At 34.9% G+C, this 16657-nt stretch overlaps 4 protein-coding genes across 7 annotated transcripts in view; 2 read left to right on the forward strand and 2 right to left on the reverse strand.

Moving 5' to 3' along the window:
- Window positions 1-1063: 1063 nt before the first annotated feature.
- On the reverse strand, window positions 1064-4500 carry LOC134263433 (E3 ubiquitin-protein ligase TRIM71-like). Its single transcript, XM_062745777.1, has 4 exons — window positions 4257-4500; window positions 3134-3299; window positions 2804-2954; window positions 1064-2130 (listed from the first exon to the last, which is right to left on the reverse strand). The coding sequence occupies exons 2-4, from the start codon at window positions 3264-3266 to the stop codon at window positions 1239-1241; spliced, it is 1176 nt and encodes a 391-aa protein (XP_062601761.1). The 5' UTR covers window positions 3267-3299; window positions 4257-4500; the 3' UTR covers window positions 1064-1238.
- A 724-nt stretch (window positions 4501-5224) lies between these two features.
- LOC134263430 (uncharacterized) lies at window positions 5225-7608 on the forward strand. Its single transcript, XM_062745773.1, has 4 exons — window positions 5225-5682; window positions 5935-6643; window positions 6862-7248; window positions 7365-7608. The coding sequence occupies exons 1-4, from the start codon at window positions 5225-5227 to the stop codon at window positions 7596-7598; spliced, it is 1788 nt and encodes a 595-aa protein (XP_062601757.1). The 3' UTR covers window positions 7599-7608.
- Window positions 7609-7828: 220 nt separating this feature from the next.
- On the forward strand, window positions 7829-10207 carry LOC134263434 (uncharacterized). The gene is made up of 4 exons (XM_062745778.1): window positions 7829-8339; window positions 8587-9289; window positions 9415-9801; window positions 9962-10207. The coding sequence occupies exons 1-4, from the start codon at window positions 7900-7902 to the stop codon at window positions 10193-10195; spliced, it is 1764 nt and encodes a 587-aa protein (XP_062601762.1). The 5' UTR covers window positions 7829-7899; the 3' UTR covers window positions 10196-10207.
- Window positions 10208-11845: 1638 nt separating this feature from the next.
- The window catches only part of LOC134263435 (synaptotagmin-1-like), a 33298-nt gene continuing 28486 nt past the window's right edge, over window positions 11846-16657 (reverse strand). For 2 of the 4 annotated variants that reach the window (XM_062745783.1, XM_062745781.1), the window contains 2 exons: window positions 15865-15998; window positions 11846-13792 (listed from right to left, as the gene is read on the reverse strand). In XM_062745783.1, coding sequence (XP_062601767.1) covers window positions 13607-13792; window positions 15865-15998 — 320 coding nt within the window. In that variant the 3' untranslated portion in view covers window positions 11846-13606. Of the gene's footprint in view, window positions 13793-15348; window positions 15483-15864; window positions 15999-16657 lie in introns of all 4 variants that reach the window. The other 2 variants (XM_062745780.1, XM_062745782.1) reach the window with 1 other exon arrangement.

Here is a 16657-nt window from a genome sequence, read left to right on the forward strand (position 1 = left end):
TTGAAAAAGCAGCTGTCATTGGTCAAATAGTCAGGACTTTAATTTATATTTGGGAATGGTATACATAAAGTTGAAGAGTCGTAAACTTTTAAGCTGTTGATTTTGATAAAATCTTGTGATTTTAAATTGTCCAAAAGTTCTTTGGAATTTTTAAGTATCCACATCTGATTTACACCACTTCTTTAATATATTGTTGAACAGTACTTTTGAAGTATTGCCTCCTTCACTTAAGGTTAAGATCATGAAAGGTTTTTTTTCACATCTGGAAATTCAGTGTGTTTATAACCGCAAAAAGATTAAAAATATTCCTTTTTTTAAATAAAACCATTATAATTATTTTTTTTTTCATTAAAATTATATAATGTAATTATAATAATATGAAATTACATTTATATATGTAATTGCATTTACGTTTTTGCTCCAATGGAATGTAAAAAATCTTTAACCATTTTTTATTTCTAGAATTAAATTTATTTATTTTTTATAGAGTAACTTCTTTATTTGAGAGCTGTTAAGATACAGACTAGTATCAGGTGTGAAGGCTGGCTATCGGTCTGTTTCAAGCAATACTGATATATAGGTGAAATTAACTAATATGAATCATTTCCACTATCAAATAACAAATGCATATAAATAATAAGCGTATTGTTTACGTAAGGGATTACATTTTGCTAATCGATAATCTATTGTTTGTGTGCACTTTCATTAAAAATCAGAGAACAGATTGGCGTCATGCTCAAGAATTATTTCTGCTTTTTGTTTGAGAATCTTTAAATATAATCCAGAGTAATCAGAATTAAGTTTATGCAATTCTTTAAACTGCTTTTTAGCACTTTTTTAAACAGTCAATTACAGCGACATGGAAATTGCAATGTCATTCATTCAAATACGTATGCCGTAAATAAAAATAAGAAGCAAATGGCCTTTAGAGCTTAATTCTTTTGACAGTAATAACACAACAAAGAAACAATATTTTAAAGACAGTAATCCATGAGTAATGAGAAAAATCATTTGACAACTATTGGCAAATAATTTAAAAAATGATATTATAATACATGTACATGTATACATTATATAAAATTAAAATTATCACAGATGATACAGCATATTTAAGATATCATGAGTCCATTGTTCAGGAAACAGCTTCAAATCTGCAAGTGAACAGTGGCGGGATCCAGTTTTACAATACATCTTTGTCAGTCATCTTAGTACTTAAATTAATCTAATTTTACAGTTTGTTATCTGAATGATTGTGGGGTAGGTGTGCGTCGTTTGCTAGATCCTGGTCTAGTTATGTGGCAGTGACATGGACGATACCGAAAGATCTTCAAAGAATGTGGACCAGATAGACTAAACTCTGTGGTCACTAGGTGTCCCTCTGGTCCCACTGCGCATGCCTGCACGCATCCCGCTTGATCCGTGGGACAGATGGCTTGTTTGATGAGGGATCCCCGATCATTGTACACGTTTACAGTGTGGTTCAGAGAGTCGGCCACAAGGATCTCCCCCATTCTATTTATAGCGATTCCAGATGGAATCATTGTCAATCCTTCACCATGAGAACGGGGTGAAAATTTAGAAATGTATCTACCTTCGTAGGTGAAAAATTTTATCGTCGAGTTTACAGCATCACATACTATGATTTCTTGTCTGTTATTAACACATATTTTGCATCCAAAGCTATCACGAGAAATCCCTGGAATAGAAAATCGATGAATCAGTTTCCCTCCCTTTTTATATACCTCTAAGGTTCTGCGTGTTGATGACACAATCACGTGACCACTGTAGTCACATGCAATACTGTAAGGTTCATCGACCGTTTCGAACACACTCCTGAACTGTCCGCCCTGAGTGACGACCTGAACTCTTTTGTTTCGTTTGTCGGCCACCGCCAGGTCTCCGTTCGGCATTTCCGCCACGTCTGTTGGCTCCGAAAATTGAAGTTTACCGACTCCTCTTTTCCCGATTTTCCCAATAAACACACCAAAAGAGTTGAAAATCTGTAATCGATGATTCATGGTGTCTACCACTATAATATCGCCATCACGTGTAGTTACCACGCTCCGCGGGAAGTTAAAGACCCCATCTCCATGGCCACGGAGTCCGACATTGAACAGCAACTTTTCGGGTCTGATTAAAAAAAAGGGAAAATGTAAGTAAAAAGTCCCTTTTCATTAATGGTTTCAACTTTACGTTCATATTTTTGAATCAGCGATACATTATTGCTGTGATTTTTCATCAGAGACTGTAAACAAAATGAAAGTAGCAATTATAGCAATCCTATATAGACAAGCCGCTACCAAAATAACGCTATTGGCCTTCTGTAAAAAAAAAACAATTTTGGTATTTCTAATTTCCATCTACACCACCTTGCATTAAATTTTCATAACCAAACTGTTTATACTGTACGTGTGCAACACTCTATTGAACGTATAATATTGACTCCCAACAAACTAGCAAACATTCCTACGCCATAAAAGCCGCAGTTTACCATACTATTGTACCTCTCCTTCTCAGGTACTGGAATCAACAGAATAACCTGCTTCCTGGAAATCAATCAATGTTAACTCACAGGTTAATATGCAACGCCAAAGACTTTTTAAGTTATTGTGACAATGACTTCTTTAAATGCTTCAAAAGTTTGCTTTCGATGCCAGAGGCTTACATTAGTATAATACATATAAAGCTGTTACATGTACAGTGTATGTCATAGTTTCATTTACATGTGAAAATACTTATATTTAGATGTGTTCTTCGTTGCAGTGAACAAATGTCTATGGTATAAGCAGTGAAGTGTACTCACTTTTTGGTCCCGTCTGAGTAAGTCTCTTTGACCTTCAGATTAAGGGAGGTGGCACTTCGGATTGTCTCTTTGAGTCCCTGGGACAGAAGCCAAGTCTCCCACTCCCGGGAATCAACCAGGTCTTTCATGGCCTCTTGTCGGCAGTCATGGGCTAAGAAAAAACATTATCGTTTTATCCTGAGATTTGCAGAAGTATTTGCAAGATAACAATTATTTTCTTTCTTCATCCACAAAAGGTTGATATTATATCAATCAAACACTGTTTACTATTAGGCAAGTTTTGCTTTAGTTGAAAGTAAAGTTTCTGAACCATAAAAAAGGAAAGCTTACCTCTTGGTCTCCTAGAAAATATGGTGGGCGCCTTGTTATGGTAAAGTTCTTTGTAAGTGGAGACCGGGTATTTTAGTTCTGGGGAGGTATACCCGTGACCGTACAGACGGTACCGAGACTGAAAGTCCACCATCTCTTTTCAGGGATCACAACACGGCCATAATGTCTTAAAGAAAATAATTATTCAAACCGTAACCAACTGAGTATTTTTTCCCCCTTATTTCCTGACCCCATCACGACATCTTTTATGATTTCTGGGAATTATAACAGGAGTTTTGTTCGATTTGCTTTTGCTTTTTTTTTTGTATCTTTTATGTTCTTTACAAAATGTTCAACGTTGCAAAACAACTACTGCAAAAATATTATTCATAAACTAGAAGAAGTGTTTCCGGGTGGAAGTGGTTTATTGGAGTTTTATATATAAATCAATATGGTTCCATTTCAAACAGTCGATAATTTGGCTAACTTTAAACCTGTTAAAAAGAGATAAAGATTTTAAACGCTAAGAGTGACTTAGAAATCTGCATACATTTGTTTAGATCGTTCTCTACCGTATCCTCTAATCTCCTTCATAAAGAGATATCACGATTCGATTCGATTTAAATGTCAGACATAGGTGTAGATTTGGGAACAATTTGCTCTACTGTGGTGTACTGCTGAAATCAACTTTCTCACAGGTCAGATATATCATTTTGCAAATAAGGGCTTGATCAGGGAGTTTAAAGTCGAGATTTCATTGCTCTTTTATGACCTATTGGGGGATCAATGCAAAATTGCCTTGTCACAAAATGTGTAGTGTAAACAATTGCTGTTTACTTAAAGTTTAACCGCAGAAGTTCAATATATATGCGGTATGAAAAAAATTGTCACTCTTGTAGCAGAGATACTCATAAATATTGTTTTTAATCATATTAAGCTAGATAATTAACATTTTTTTAAAGAAAATATTCTTGTTTTGCCTTCGCATTAAAGTTAACTAAAATCAAGTAATTTTTAAATGCCCATACTTTAAATAAATCATAAATAATCAAGTTTGTTTATAGCAGACTGCACGTAAGAATATAAATTAATTTATCGAATAAAAATAGTGAAAACCCATATCCTTTACTTGTATATGTCTTACTTGTTTAAAAAAGACAAAATCCGTTGATCACTATTACTTGTAAATACTTCTCATCTTCAGAATCAGCTTGCTTTCTCGTACGCACACCCGTAGCAACGGAAGTCACGGGCGAGACGAGACTTGCTAATTTGAATTTTTAAATGCCTAACACTTGAGACTCTTTAAACGGTTTATGAATGGATAGACTTAATCTATGATCAATTTAATTAAAATATTACAAGTACTTGAACCTTCGATTGCTCAGCGTTGGGCAGTTTTGAAGAATAAATAAATAATTATTAATTGATATTGAGAAAGAATTCGAAATCCTTATCGATGTTAGAGGTTACCGTTTTGTTACGGATCTTTTCTTTTAAGATAAAGATCCGGAATCGATAACTTGAACAGTGCCAACTTGATATACTGATAAATATACCCTATCTAAGACGTGAGCTTTGTTCTATTTTGACACATTCATTAATGTACCTGTCCAGGTATCTCCCAGAACAGTAGTAAGACATTGAGACTGTCACACTACTTACCTAGAAACATAGATACCTTTGTTAGATGATAGTTAGTGTTTGATAAGAGAGAACCATGAACTTAGCCAGAATTTCTTAACCTTGGTAATTTTCGGTTACCTTCATGTTTCTTTTTTTTTTTTTTTTCAAAAGTCTGTACCGTAAGGGTGCACACCTCCCCCACTTCCAATAAACATTTCTGTTTTGTGATAATTTTTTGTCAACACAAAATTTCAAAGAAATAACTTAAGTTTATATTGTGTGAAAATGTCTACAGATTATATTTTCATACATCATCAACTTTTTCAACCAGCTTTTGCATAGAAAAATTTGAAAGCAAAATGGAGAAAAGCCACAAGTCCCCCTTTTAACACATTGAAACATTGTAAGCCATAATCTAACTAACGTCTCAAACGTGAGTAATCTTGATCCATATCATTCTATTATATTATCGACGTTTATCACAATATGGATATTATAACAGCATTCATTATATGTCTCGAATGTCTTTTCAACATTCGTGCATCCAGTATAGGACAACCTGTTTATCCTATAACGGCTTCCCTTTTCCTAGACAGAACGGAAGTTTCGGAGTGGAACGAAACTTTGGACCAATTTCAAAAACAAGATGGCGACACTGTGTGGCTAGAAGCGCCACCACTGGTTCGCCGCTCAAAGGAAGACTTACAAAATGACCCAGTTTTCAAATGGTGCATAGAGCATGACAAGGATACAGCGGCTGAGGTTGATTGTTTTACGCATGCGCAACAGGAACTGACTAATCACGGTCTTAATATAATTTCTTTTGCAAGTTACCAGTACGAAGAAGACTTCAGCAAAGTTATTGTCAAATGCCCAAAGTATGACAGGAAGATTACGACAGAATATACATATTTTCGCATTGTTTTGCCTGGTAAACAAGATGGGTAAGTTTGTATATAGGCCTAATACTTACCATCATCTCAAACTTTTCATATTTGATACTGGATTGAAGATATGGTTTTCTCTTATCATTTAACAATCTACTGATAACAGTATTAAAAACAACGCTAAAAAATGTTGTTGTTTTTTTCGTTCTGATAATATCTCGGCTGGGTTTAGCTATAAACAACTATTCGAACACTGTGGTTCAATTTTACAAGCAATCTATTTTCAGTCTTTCATGGTTTGTTTTTCAGTGGTTCATGTGAATTTAATGGGATGGATATTGTTGTCCTCTTTACATCTTTTTCTGGACCTGATGCTCATGAAATTTTACTTGAAAGTGCCTCCGTGAGAAATATATCTGTCTACTTCGGAGTGCCGCGCCTTCCAAGAAGCTGGGAATATGGAAACATTGATAAAGAGTTGCTGCCTGCATATTTTGAATGGGTACGAAGAGTTATGGGAGATCATAAATCTAGATACTCTAACAAGACTTTGGAATTATATTCTTCGTATTCAGCAGTACCCAGTAAACCTATTCGAATCCCACTTTATAGAACACTCAAAGGATATTATATATCTGATGACGTCAACCTGGGTACTGTTGATAGATATGGAGACATGCTGATGATATACGCTTCCTTGGTTTCAATTGCAAAACAAGAAGTGTGTAAATCATTGAAATTGGCTATTGCGCCTTCGATAGATATGACAACTTTTGACCAGAATAGAACAGTAATGGATCATGTTACCGGATTTGGATACATTGTTGAAACACATCTAGATGTAATAGCAGTGCACGAAGGCCGAGGTTACGGGAAGGCGCCCTATTATTGGCCGACACAAGCCAATCAACCTGTAAAAAAAATAGATCCGACATTGGATAAGATTCTTCAGCAGATAAATCCGAACTGGAAAGAAAATGGAACGTTCAAGGAATGGTTCACTGGGAGTATTTACGAGGTAAGGACCGTCATTTGTGTGAAACTTTTCTTTTTCTGATTATTCTAACCGTTTTAAAGAATAATTTTGTTGTTATCAAATTTTTGAAGTCTTTTCAATTGTTCGAAATGTACAGGTCTTCATTACAGTAAAGCAGACATCCCCTTATTGTAAGGAAATCAAGCAGGATTCACATGACTGTCATGCCTTATTTCACTCACTACGTATTTTTCTTTTAGCTGTTTCAGGCACTTGGAAATAAAACCACGGAATTAAAAAAGCAACACAACACCCTTGAACTTTGGCTAGGACTGGAGGCATTTGATGATTTGAACGACGACCCTTGCATACCACTCACTAGTTATAGCAAGACTTCGGTAATGGACACTGTAAACAAGAAAAGATTGGACTTTGCCTTGTCACAGGGCGCTGCTAAGGTCCAAAAAGTGATTGCATTTTCGTGGGACCCTGATTTTACATGCACCACAAAGAGACATAACGTGACATTGTCAGACAGCATCATACAGGACGCAAAAAGGCCCATTATATTCGAGTGCCGTTTTCATTCCCCACAGAATGCTTCAGTTGTTGTGATTGGTATCAACATCATGGGCTCAGGTTTTCAAGTGAGCAATTTTAGTTTCTTTTCCTTTCATACACTTACAAGAGATGCATGCTTAAGCAAAAGAAGATTTTTGCATCAAAAGTGAAGGCATCACTCTACTTTCAATTTCCCTTTTAGATCGATTGGGCGGATAAAGATGGCCGACGCCATCAGGCTACAGCTTATGGTTGTTATATAGAGGGGGACTATGGTCATTATCGTCCACTGATTCCCTCCCTGGAGTACGTCCAGGCCTGTGATCCGTGGGACGACACTCAACTTTCATATAAAGGCTACGTCAAAGTGAAAGCACTAGAAGGATACCAAGAATGCATATTCGAATACGACTTTTCTGAATTTTTAAACAATTAAATGGTCCTCTTTTATATAATAATAAAGATCCTTATTTTGGAATCCCTTTGATAATAATTGTTTTATTCATAATTGAGGTAAATTTGTTCAACTGTATCGGCTTATTAGTTTTAGTAAAAAACACAAAAGTACGAAGAAATATGTATATGTATAAATCTGAACGTGTTGCAAAAGAAAAAGATTATCAATTTGAACATTTAAATTTGTTCTTTCTATTTTTCCGGATTTTCCATGCAACCTTGACTTTGGAATGCATTATCGGACAGTAGATAAGTAAAAGACTCTTATCATTGATGTCAACATGAAATCAGTATTTAGTTTCTTCGTACTTTCCCTGTCCTTCCTATGCGCGTCTTGTGTCCCCTCTACCCCAGTGTATCCCGTCACAGCCGCGCTGTTTGAAGACCGGTTCTCACTCAGGGAGTGGAATGACACAATAGACCTGTTCAAGGAAATAGGCGGCGACACTATTTGGAAACATGCACCACCAATGTTTCGTCGCTCGATACAAGACCTGCAGAATGACACTGTGTTCAAGAACTGTGTCGATAATGGGAAAGATTGCTTCTCGCAAGCGCAAAAGGAACTGACCAGTAAAGGTCTGAAGATTCTCTCGTTTGCAAGTTATCAGAATTCGGAGGCGTATGGTGAAGCCGTACTCAAATGTCCACAGTACGACAAGAAGATAGCGATATCAAAAGATACTTACTACAGGATAGTTTTACCTGCGGACAAACTGAGGTAAATGTTACATAGTAGGTGCTTGCTTTGATTACTAGTGCAGCATATTTTGCCTTCGACTGTGTTCGGATTTGCTCTTTTTAAGTGTTTAATTCTACGGGTATGTTTAACGTTCGCTGAACAACACTCTGTCAAAAGAACCTTGTCCAGCATACATAAAATAGGTACATGTACAAGTAGGTAACGAAAGCGTGACTTCTCCTAAACTATACACCGTTCAAACGACCGTGATTTATTTTTTTTACAGCTCTGCCCAGTGCAGCAATTATAAAGGAGAGAACGTGGTTGTCTTGTTCGCCTCTTTGTCTGGCCCCGAACCACATGGACTTCTTCTGGAGAGTGCATTTGGTAGGAATGTTTCTGTGTATTTTGGAATCCCTCGTCTCCCTCGGCAGTCTGATAAAGCGGTTGACATGCAATTGATGACGGCATACTATGAATGGGTACAACGAGTCCTGCTGGACCATAAAAGTAGATACACCGTCACCAGATTCCAAGACTTTTCTACCATCGGAGGTAGAACGCCCACAACGAAAAAGTTCCTTTACGACGCAGTTGTGGGATATTATATATCTGATGAGGTCAATCTTGGAAACGTTAAAGAGGAACAAAGTATTATTTCTGCATATTCCACTTTGTCTTCGGCAGTCAAAAGCCTTGTCAAAAAGAAAACGGCAATATCTCCTATGGTGGACTTGACGAAATTCGGATCGAACAAAACAATAGAGGATCACGTACAAGGACTGCAGGTGCTTGCAAAAACCTCTGTTGATGTAATAGCCATCAACGAAGGGCGTGGTTACGGGAAAGCTCCATACTACTGGCCGACACAGGAGGATTTACCCATATCACAGATCGATAGTTCATTAGACAAGATCTTGCAAAGGATAAATCCCAACTGGAGAGTCAATGGGACTTTCAGAGATGGATTTACAGGCAGTGTCCATGAGGTATGATTATTCCAAAAATATCAAATAGGTTCCAATACCTGTATTTGTAAATTGGTTTCCATCATGATTGATGGCAAAAGGACCCCGTCATCAATTTAACTAAGGATTCATATTTTTATCCGTAGTTGTTCCGTGCTCTTGGAAATGAAACCTCCTTTCTCAACCAAAATTCCTCAAAGTTTGAACTCTGGCTCGGTATAGATGCTTTTGAAGACTTGAATGACGATCCTTGTATTTCTTCAAAGAACGTTGAGAAGACCATGAACGCTGTCAACAAGTCCAGAATAGATCTCGCTCTTTCTCATGGGGGTTTTGCTGTACATAAAGTAGTTGCCTTTTCTTGGGATCCTAATTTTACGTGCAGGACCAAACGGTTGAAGAATTCTCTGGCAGATGCTATTCTGAATGATTACGGTCGTCCAATGGTTGTCGACTGCCGCTTCCACTCCTCCTTTAATCGTTCTGTTGTTATCCTTGGGGTTAACCTCTTAGCCTTACAACAAAGCTTTAAGGTATGCCACAAACGAGGTAAAAATTATTAAAGTAACTTTAAGTGTATTGAAAATGTGCAATGTTGTGAACAGGTGAAGCTATATATATATGTATGTTTTAGTGCTTCATCCTTGCAGATCTGATTTTATCAAGTGATCATGACTTTGTTTATTTCTGTAGATTGATTGGCCAGACAGAGATGGAAACCGCCATACATCCAGTGCCTATGGTTACTATTTTGAGACTGACTACGGGTTAGATCACGGACTGATTCCTACCATTATTTACACTCAGACCTATGACCCTTACAACGTCATTGACCTTGCGGACAAGGGTTACGTTGCTGTGCAAGCCGGGGGTGCCTACACCAGTTGTATTTTTGAGTTCGATTTCACGCGAGAGACGAAGAGATAAAACATTTTAAAATTACTATGATTCCTACACGTTAATTCGTGAATTATGATCGTTGTATTATGTACATAAATCAGTCTCAAATATCTGCATAATATTGCTGTAGAAAATACATTTCTTTGTGCTTTGAATTCTAACAAACGTTTTGGACTGTTAAACATTTATTTTAGTGCTTTCAAGAATTAAAAGTTGGGGCAGGAACTTGAAAGCAAACAATCTTTGTCAAAAAAGGGGTAATAAGGGGGGGGGGGGGGCATCCCATATATGCATCCCATATATATAACTTATGTTATGGAGGGGTCACATATACATGAACATATACACCCGTCTTTTCTACAGCCATGCATCATGTATGGTGTATACCTAAGTGTGGGAACATGCACTATTTGTAAATGGCAATACCAAAATATCATATATTTAATGAAAATTGTCTACATCTCAACTTCCGTGGAGGTTTATTGATTCAGTCATTGTCGGTGCTCGATCAAAATATTAGATAGATCTCATTGACCAATTGCCCGAAGTGTCGGGTAAAGGTTTAAATTTTCAGCCCTCCACCGGCAGGTGGTGGCGTCTCCATGTGGGTGAAAAATTCTTTTGGGGATGTTAAACAACAAACGAACAAGAAACCGATCCAAATGTTAGAATACAAAAAGATGCTTGTGTTTCTTATTGTTTTTTGGAGACTATGCATGTACAATCTGTTGCAGGAATAACCTGGGGTATCAGTTCGCCCCATTATTAGCAGACCCTTTTTTGTGGTCATATAAGGCAGAATTTATTCAAAATCTTAAATAAGAGAAGAAGAAAACATTTGTGGCCTTCAACTCGGCATTTAGATTATATTGTAGCTGCAGATCCATAGCTCTCTGGCCAAAAAAAAATTGAGATGTGCAAGTGGGGGTTATCCTAAATGTTCATATTTTGAGAAATTTCAAATAGCCTTAAAGCGGTAATGTTTTCTAGAATAAACTCTAGGATTCTTAAAGGTACTTGGACACAGATTTGAAGTTATTTTTTTCTCTATAATATTACGACTTATATATTTTAATAGCATTTCACACAAAAATTAATTAAAAATCTTATTTTGTTTAAGATATTGAAATTTCAAATTTTTCGGCGGGTTTGATTGACATATCCTTGCACTCTCACAAATTTAATTTTATATCAAAAAAGTGGCTTGTGTTTATTGAAAAAATATTAATTTAATTTCAGAGTAGACTATGCAAGCAAAACAAACACACAATATATTGTCAGTCCGTGCAGTTGTGGTAAGGTATCAGATTGAACGCCCCATAAATATAAACAATAACAGCAGACCCTTTTACAAAAACTGTGGTCATATAAGGCAGAATTTATTCAAAATCTTAAATAAGAGAAGAAGAAAACATTTGTGTTTTGCCTTCAACATTCGGCATTTGAATTATATTGATAAAAGTTTTAATATTTCCATAAAACACTCTCTTTCCTAAAAAAAAAAGTTAAAATGTGAAAATGGGATGGTTATCCAAAAAATTTAAATGTTCATATTTTGAAAGAAATTTTTCAAATTTTTGTGTGAAAGCCTTAAATATATAATGTTTTACAGAAAAAATGAGAAAATAAACTTCAAATCTGGATACCTTTAACTCAAAACCAAAAGAAAAACAAAAATTAAAATTTTCAGACACAAATTTTATTGAACCACTTACTACAGAAGATCTAATAATTGACACAGATTTGCGACAAGTCTGAAATCGAATGTGAGTTTCTATGGAGATATTACTACATTGAAGTAACACCACTGTTTAAAAGAACAATCTGGGACATGCCCTTTGACCTTTACAAATTAAAATAGACTATGGTTACTGTTTCTTACATTGCATTGCATGCATTACATGGTAGACCTGTGGTTGAGTCCTATATGATGAATAAACAAGAATTTAAACAAAACAAACTTCAACAATAACAACAAAAGTATTAACTCTTGTTCAGGGAAAACAATCCCTGATTTTTGATGTGCATTCAATGACAATGTCCTTTCTCCGAGATTCTACCATAAAAAACAGGCATCAAGCTGGAATTCAAAGTTAGAGATTTCCTTGTAAATACTTGTTCAAAATGTTATAAATAATAAAAGTAATATACAAAAATTAAAAATATTTTCAAACAACCTATACTTCACAATAAATGCCATTCTTTCTTGTAAAGCTAAACAATTATTGGATTTCCTGAATTAGACGTTTGTTTTTGTGTAAATGATGGAATGTACTGATAGGAATGCCTGTATGTACAGCAATGAGACAGAATGATTTACAGCTAAAACACAAGATCAACGCTTAATGTCCAAAGAAAGTTGTCTCCTAGAATGACTGCAGAAATGTTCATCTCTCAATGTCCAAATAGAGCCACCATCCTATATCGAATATAGAAATGGTAATCTCTGCAATCCAGAGAAAATGCTGTCTCCTTCTGAAATGACCACAAGTTGGTCATCTTCCAGTGTCCAGAGAAACTCATCCTGCTTTAATGTCGACAAAAAATGGTCATATCTTCAAGTGAAGTTATTGGTGAGATTCTAACACAGCTGATCATTAATCAATAACGTGTAAAGTTCAAGCACTGATTAATCTTATCCAAAATGTGAAAAAAAAATCAAGTTTTGACACATCAGTTTTTAAGTACTGTTTTCTCTTTTCAACTTATAAAAACACATAGAAAATGCAGCAAAGAGAAAAAGTCTTTGATTTTCTTTACAATTATTTCAAAAGTAACACAGTATATAAATATCAATACAGCCAGGGATAACTGGCAAGAAAATACAATTGAGTGACTCTTGAGAAAAAGATTCATTTCGCTAAAAATTACCAACTATCACAGAACATATTCATAAACCGGATCTACAATTCAACAACCTGATGATAAAACTACTAAAACCAGTAACCTTGACCTCCCCCAACAACACTAATTCATAGACTTTAGGACATCTTTGTTGTATAGATCTGTGTGTAAAACAGATTCCCATACACTTCAGTAATTCAAAACTAAATACCTTTACAACAAATGGATTATAAGAATTACTCATATTTTTTTAATAGTTTACATTTCTTCATGTTAACAGTACCTCAGTATCTACTGAGTTTAAATAATGGAATTTACATATCAGGATATACACACACAATATATGGGTCAGTTTATGGTGTGATATTGCACGAAAATTTGGAAGAGTTGTTCTTCCTTTGTTTTCAGAACAGATCTCAAATTCCAAAAAAAGAAGCATCCAATTTTAAAATCACTTATGATTGATATTCATCGAAATATTTTAACATCTATGCTACATTAAGAAAAAGTGACCTCAATAACAGCGCCATAACAATGAAGAGTCAGTTACAAGGGTAGAGAACTCTGTCGCTGCTTTTGTCCTAAGGTTTTTTTTTAACTTTTCTCCGGTACTTCCTGAAGAGTGTGCCACTGGGCGATGGGGCGGCGCGGGTTGGCCAGCATGTCACTCCAGTGGCGAAGCTCTGTTCCGCTTGAGTTGCATCCCAGGACGACACGCCCGATTGGTTCTGAGGTTCCTATTCTGTCATAGTCCACGACCGTCACATACAGCTGGACTTTCTATATATAAAAAAAGAAAAAGTTTTGCCTATTATGTAAATAATCGTTATTAAAATCTTTACAACACATTTAGTTGTAGTTTTAACCGTGATTTTTTTTTAAAAATACCCTTTAAAAACAGAATTATTTTCAGATAACAACATTCTTTATAATTTTTTTTTTCAACTTGATTATTCAATAGAAATGAGTAATAATATAGTAAAAATACAATTTATTATTCCCATCAAAGGAAAAAAAATTGAGAAAATATATTTCAAAAGTTATTGTCTAAAAAATGTGTCTTAAAAACTTTAAAAATATTACTTTACAACAATGAGAGTGATTGAAAAATCAAAGAATTTAACAGAAGTGTGTAAATCGAGCACAGTGAATTATCAGATAGGATACATTTTAAGAAAACTGTAAAATTTATGTAGAAGTTGTATAACAATTAAATGATAGAGACAAAAATGTGACACATGCACAATTCCCAACACAAAAATGGTGAACATCAATATACCAAAACAATTGAAACATTGCAACATGCACTTACCTTAACTTTCTAAAGCTGAGAACTTGTATAAACTCTTATTCATATAAAATATGAATTAAACCTACCATTTTAACCCTGGTATGATCATTTTCTATATTGCTGACTAGAAATTAAGCAATTAATTTACCAGAAAATGACTGCTTGATAGAGATGAATTTTAGCTTTCCTAAGCTGAAAAACTTGTTTTTACAAGACATATTCTAATGATTGTGTAATCCCCTAGCCCCCACAACTGGCCACAAAGATCTGAATTAGGGTACAAAAGTATACACTACACACAGACTACAGTCACAATGATAATCAACAATCACGTGTACAAGTGGGATCTACCGCTCAAACACCACTAGGTATTACATAGTGATCAGCAACTAGAGATTACAATAGTATAGGTATCACAGCTAAGCAATAATTGTAGTCATTTACTCTGGGTGTATTAAAAGCTTTTGGTTAGGTCTCACTGCCAAGCCAAAACTGTTCACAGAAAAAAAATCTTAGAATTTTCAATAAATAAACCGTGACTCCAGTGAAATCATTTTAATACTAATTGTCTTAATACTCATGAAAAAAATCCTGAAAATTTACTACAGATTCAAAATTAGTGACAGACTCAATTTAAGGTGCATGCATATTCAACATTATGTATGCATACAGTCCTAAGACCTAAATACAGAGATGGTGTTTTGAAGTCAACGTTTTTTCTTCAAAATGCAGATCGTTGCTAAAATTCATTCCCTCCATTTAAGCAGTTTGTTTTTCTGTGAACAGTTATTGGCATTAGCTTACACCACACAAGGAATTTTGTTAGCTGCACTATGCATCAATACTTCTCATATACTGAGCCACTAGGGGAAGTGTTAGCCACAATTTCTTGCTCAACACAAAACAACATGTTAGCAGGGGGGTTAGACTTTGGAGAACATGACATTAAGGCTGTACACCGAACATTTTTTTGGTCTAGGATAAAGACAAACAGCACTACTGTGATACACATGGCTACCATTAAACTGGTGGCCTAAACTGGTACCTGTATCTGCTCAAATGGCACCTCAAAAGTGAATGACTCGTTATAGTATGGGTTTAGAGTGCACTTCTTGATGGTCGTTTTCTTCTTCTTGACCCGTTTCCCATTTAACATCATAGAGATTTTAACATATGGATCTGATTGAACAAAAAACAGTGAAAAAAGATCAAACATTATAAAATAAATTCCAAAGTATACCCAAATATATGGCATGCATAATAAAAAATATCCTCAGCATAATTGCCAACACTGCATAAAAAAATTTCTGATATCAAAAAAAATGATAATATATGATATGTTTGATATAATTGTTGCAAGCATAATATATCATTTTATAGTACTTTGTGTACATATTGCTCCATTAAATTTTTAAAATTATTTCTTTAACTTTCGTATTTTTAAGTTGCATGGTCATTATGCTGAGGAATTAATTGCAAAAAAAATAAGATAAAATACAGTTGACACCAAGAGGAGGTACAAAAAAAAGAAAAAAAAATCTCCCAGCTGGCAAGCAGATACCTGAATCTGCTCAAAGGGAACCTCAAACGAGAAGGACTCGTTAAAGTAGGGGTTCAGGGTATTTTTCTTAATGGTCGTTTTCTTTTTCTTCAGGCGTTTGTTGCCCTGATATAGGGCTATTTTCACATACGGATCTGTTAAAACAGAATTACAGTTCTAAACTGACATGTTCCTTTAAATATATTCTCCATTTTAAGGAGTTTTTTTGTTCATTGACGTTATCTTTTTTGAACCACTATTTTTTTTTTTTACATATCAGATAGCATACAGACACAGATATAAAATAAAATAATGAAAATCTATTAATATTTTCAGTATCATGTCAGCATCATCTTCTAATGGGAAATATTGGCTCAGAGCAATTAAGTGCTTCAAGTTTTTCAATTCAATTTTCATGTAATCATTTAAAGGACATAAACAAGATATTGATATTTTATTTAAAACAGTTTTGCAGAAATACGTGTAAATATATAATTGATGTCCCCATGCAGGGTAATCGAGAAACAATTTTTTTTTTAATTTATAGAGTGGAAAAAAATAACACATGAAAAATATTGCCAAATAATATCGGACAAAGTTTAAAGTCAATTTATCCATAGAAATTTGAGAATTTTTAAGTCAAAAATTGTTCAAAATTTAAATTTGAATGTAAATAACACATATAATGTGTATCTACACCCAATCTCGTATTTTCATTTTATTTTTTCAGCTAAGATATGCCACATATAGCTTTAAGCTGTTTACTGATGCAGTATTGTGAAGTATACCTGTAATAAAGATACTGTAAGAGCAC

This window comes from Saccostrea cucullata, unplaced genomic scaffold (assembly GCF_032062105.1).
Source record: "Saccostrea cucullata isolate Sc308-1 unplaced genomic scaffold, CSIRO_AGI_Scuc_v1 ctg417, whole genome shotgun sequence".
Taxonomy (NCBI): Eukaryota; Metazoa; Mollusca; class Bivalvia; order Ostreida; family Ostreidae; genus Saccostrea; species Saccostrea cuccullata.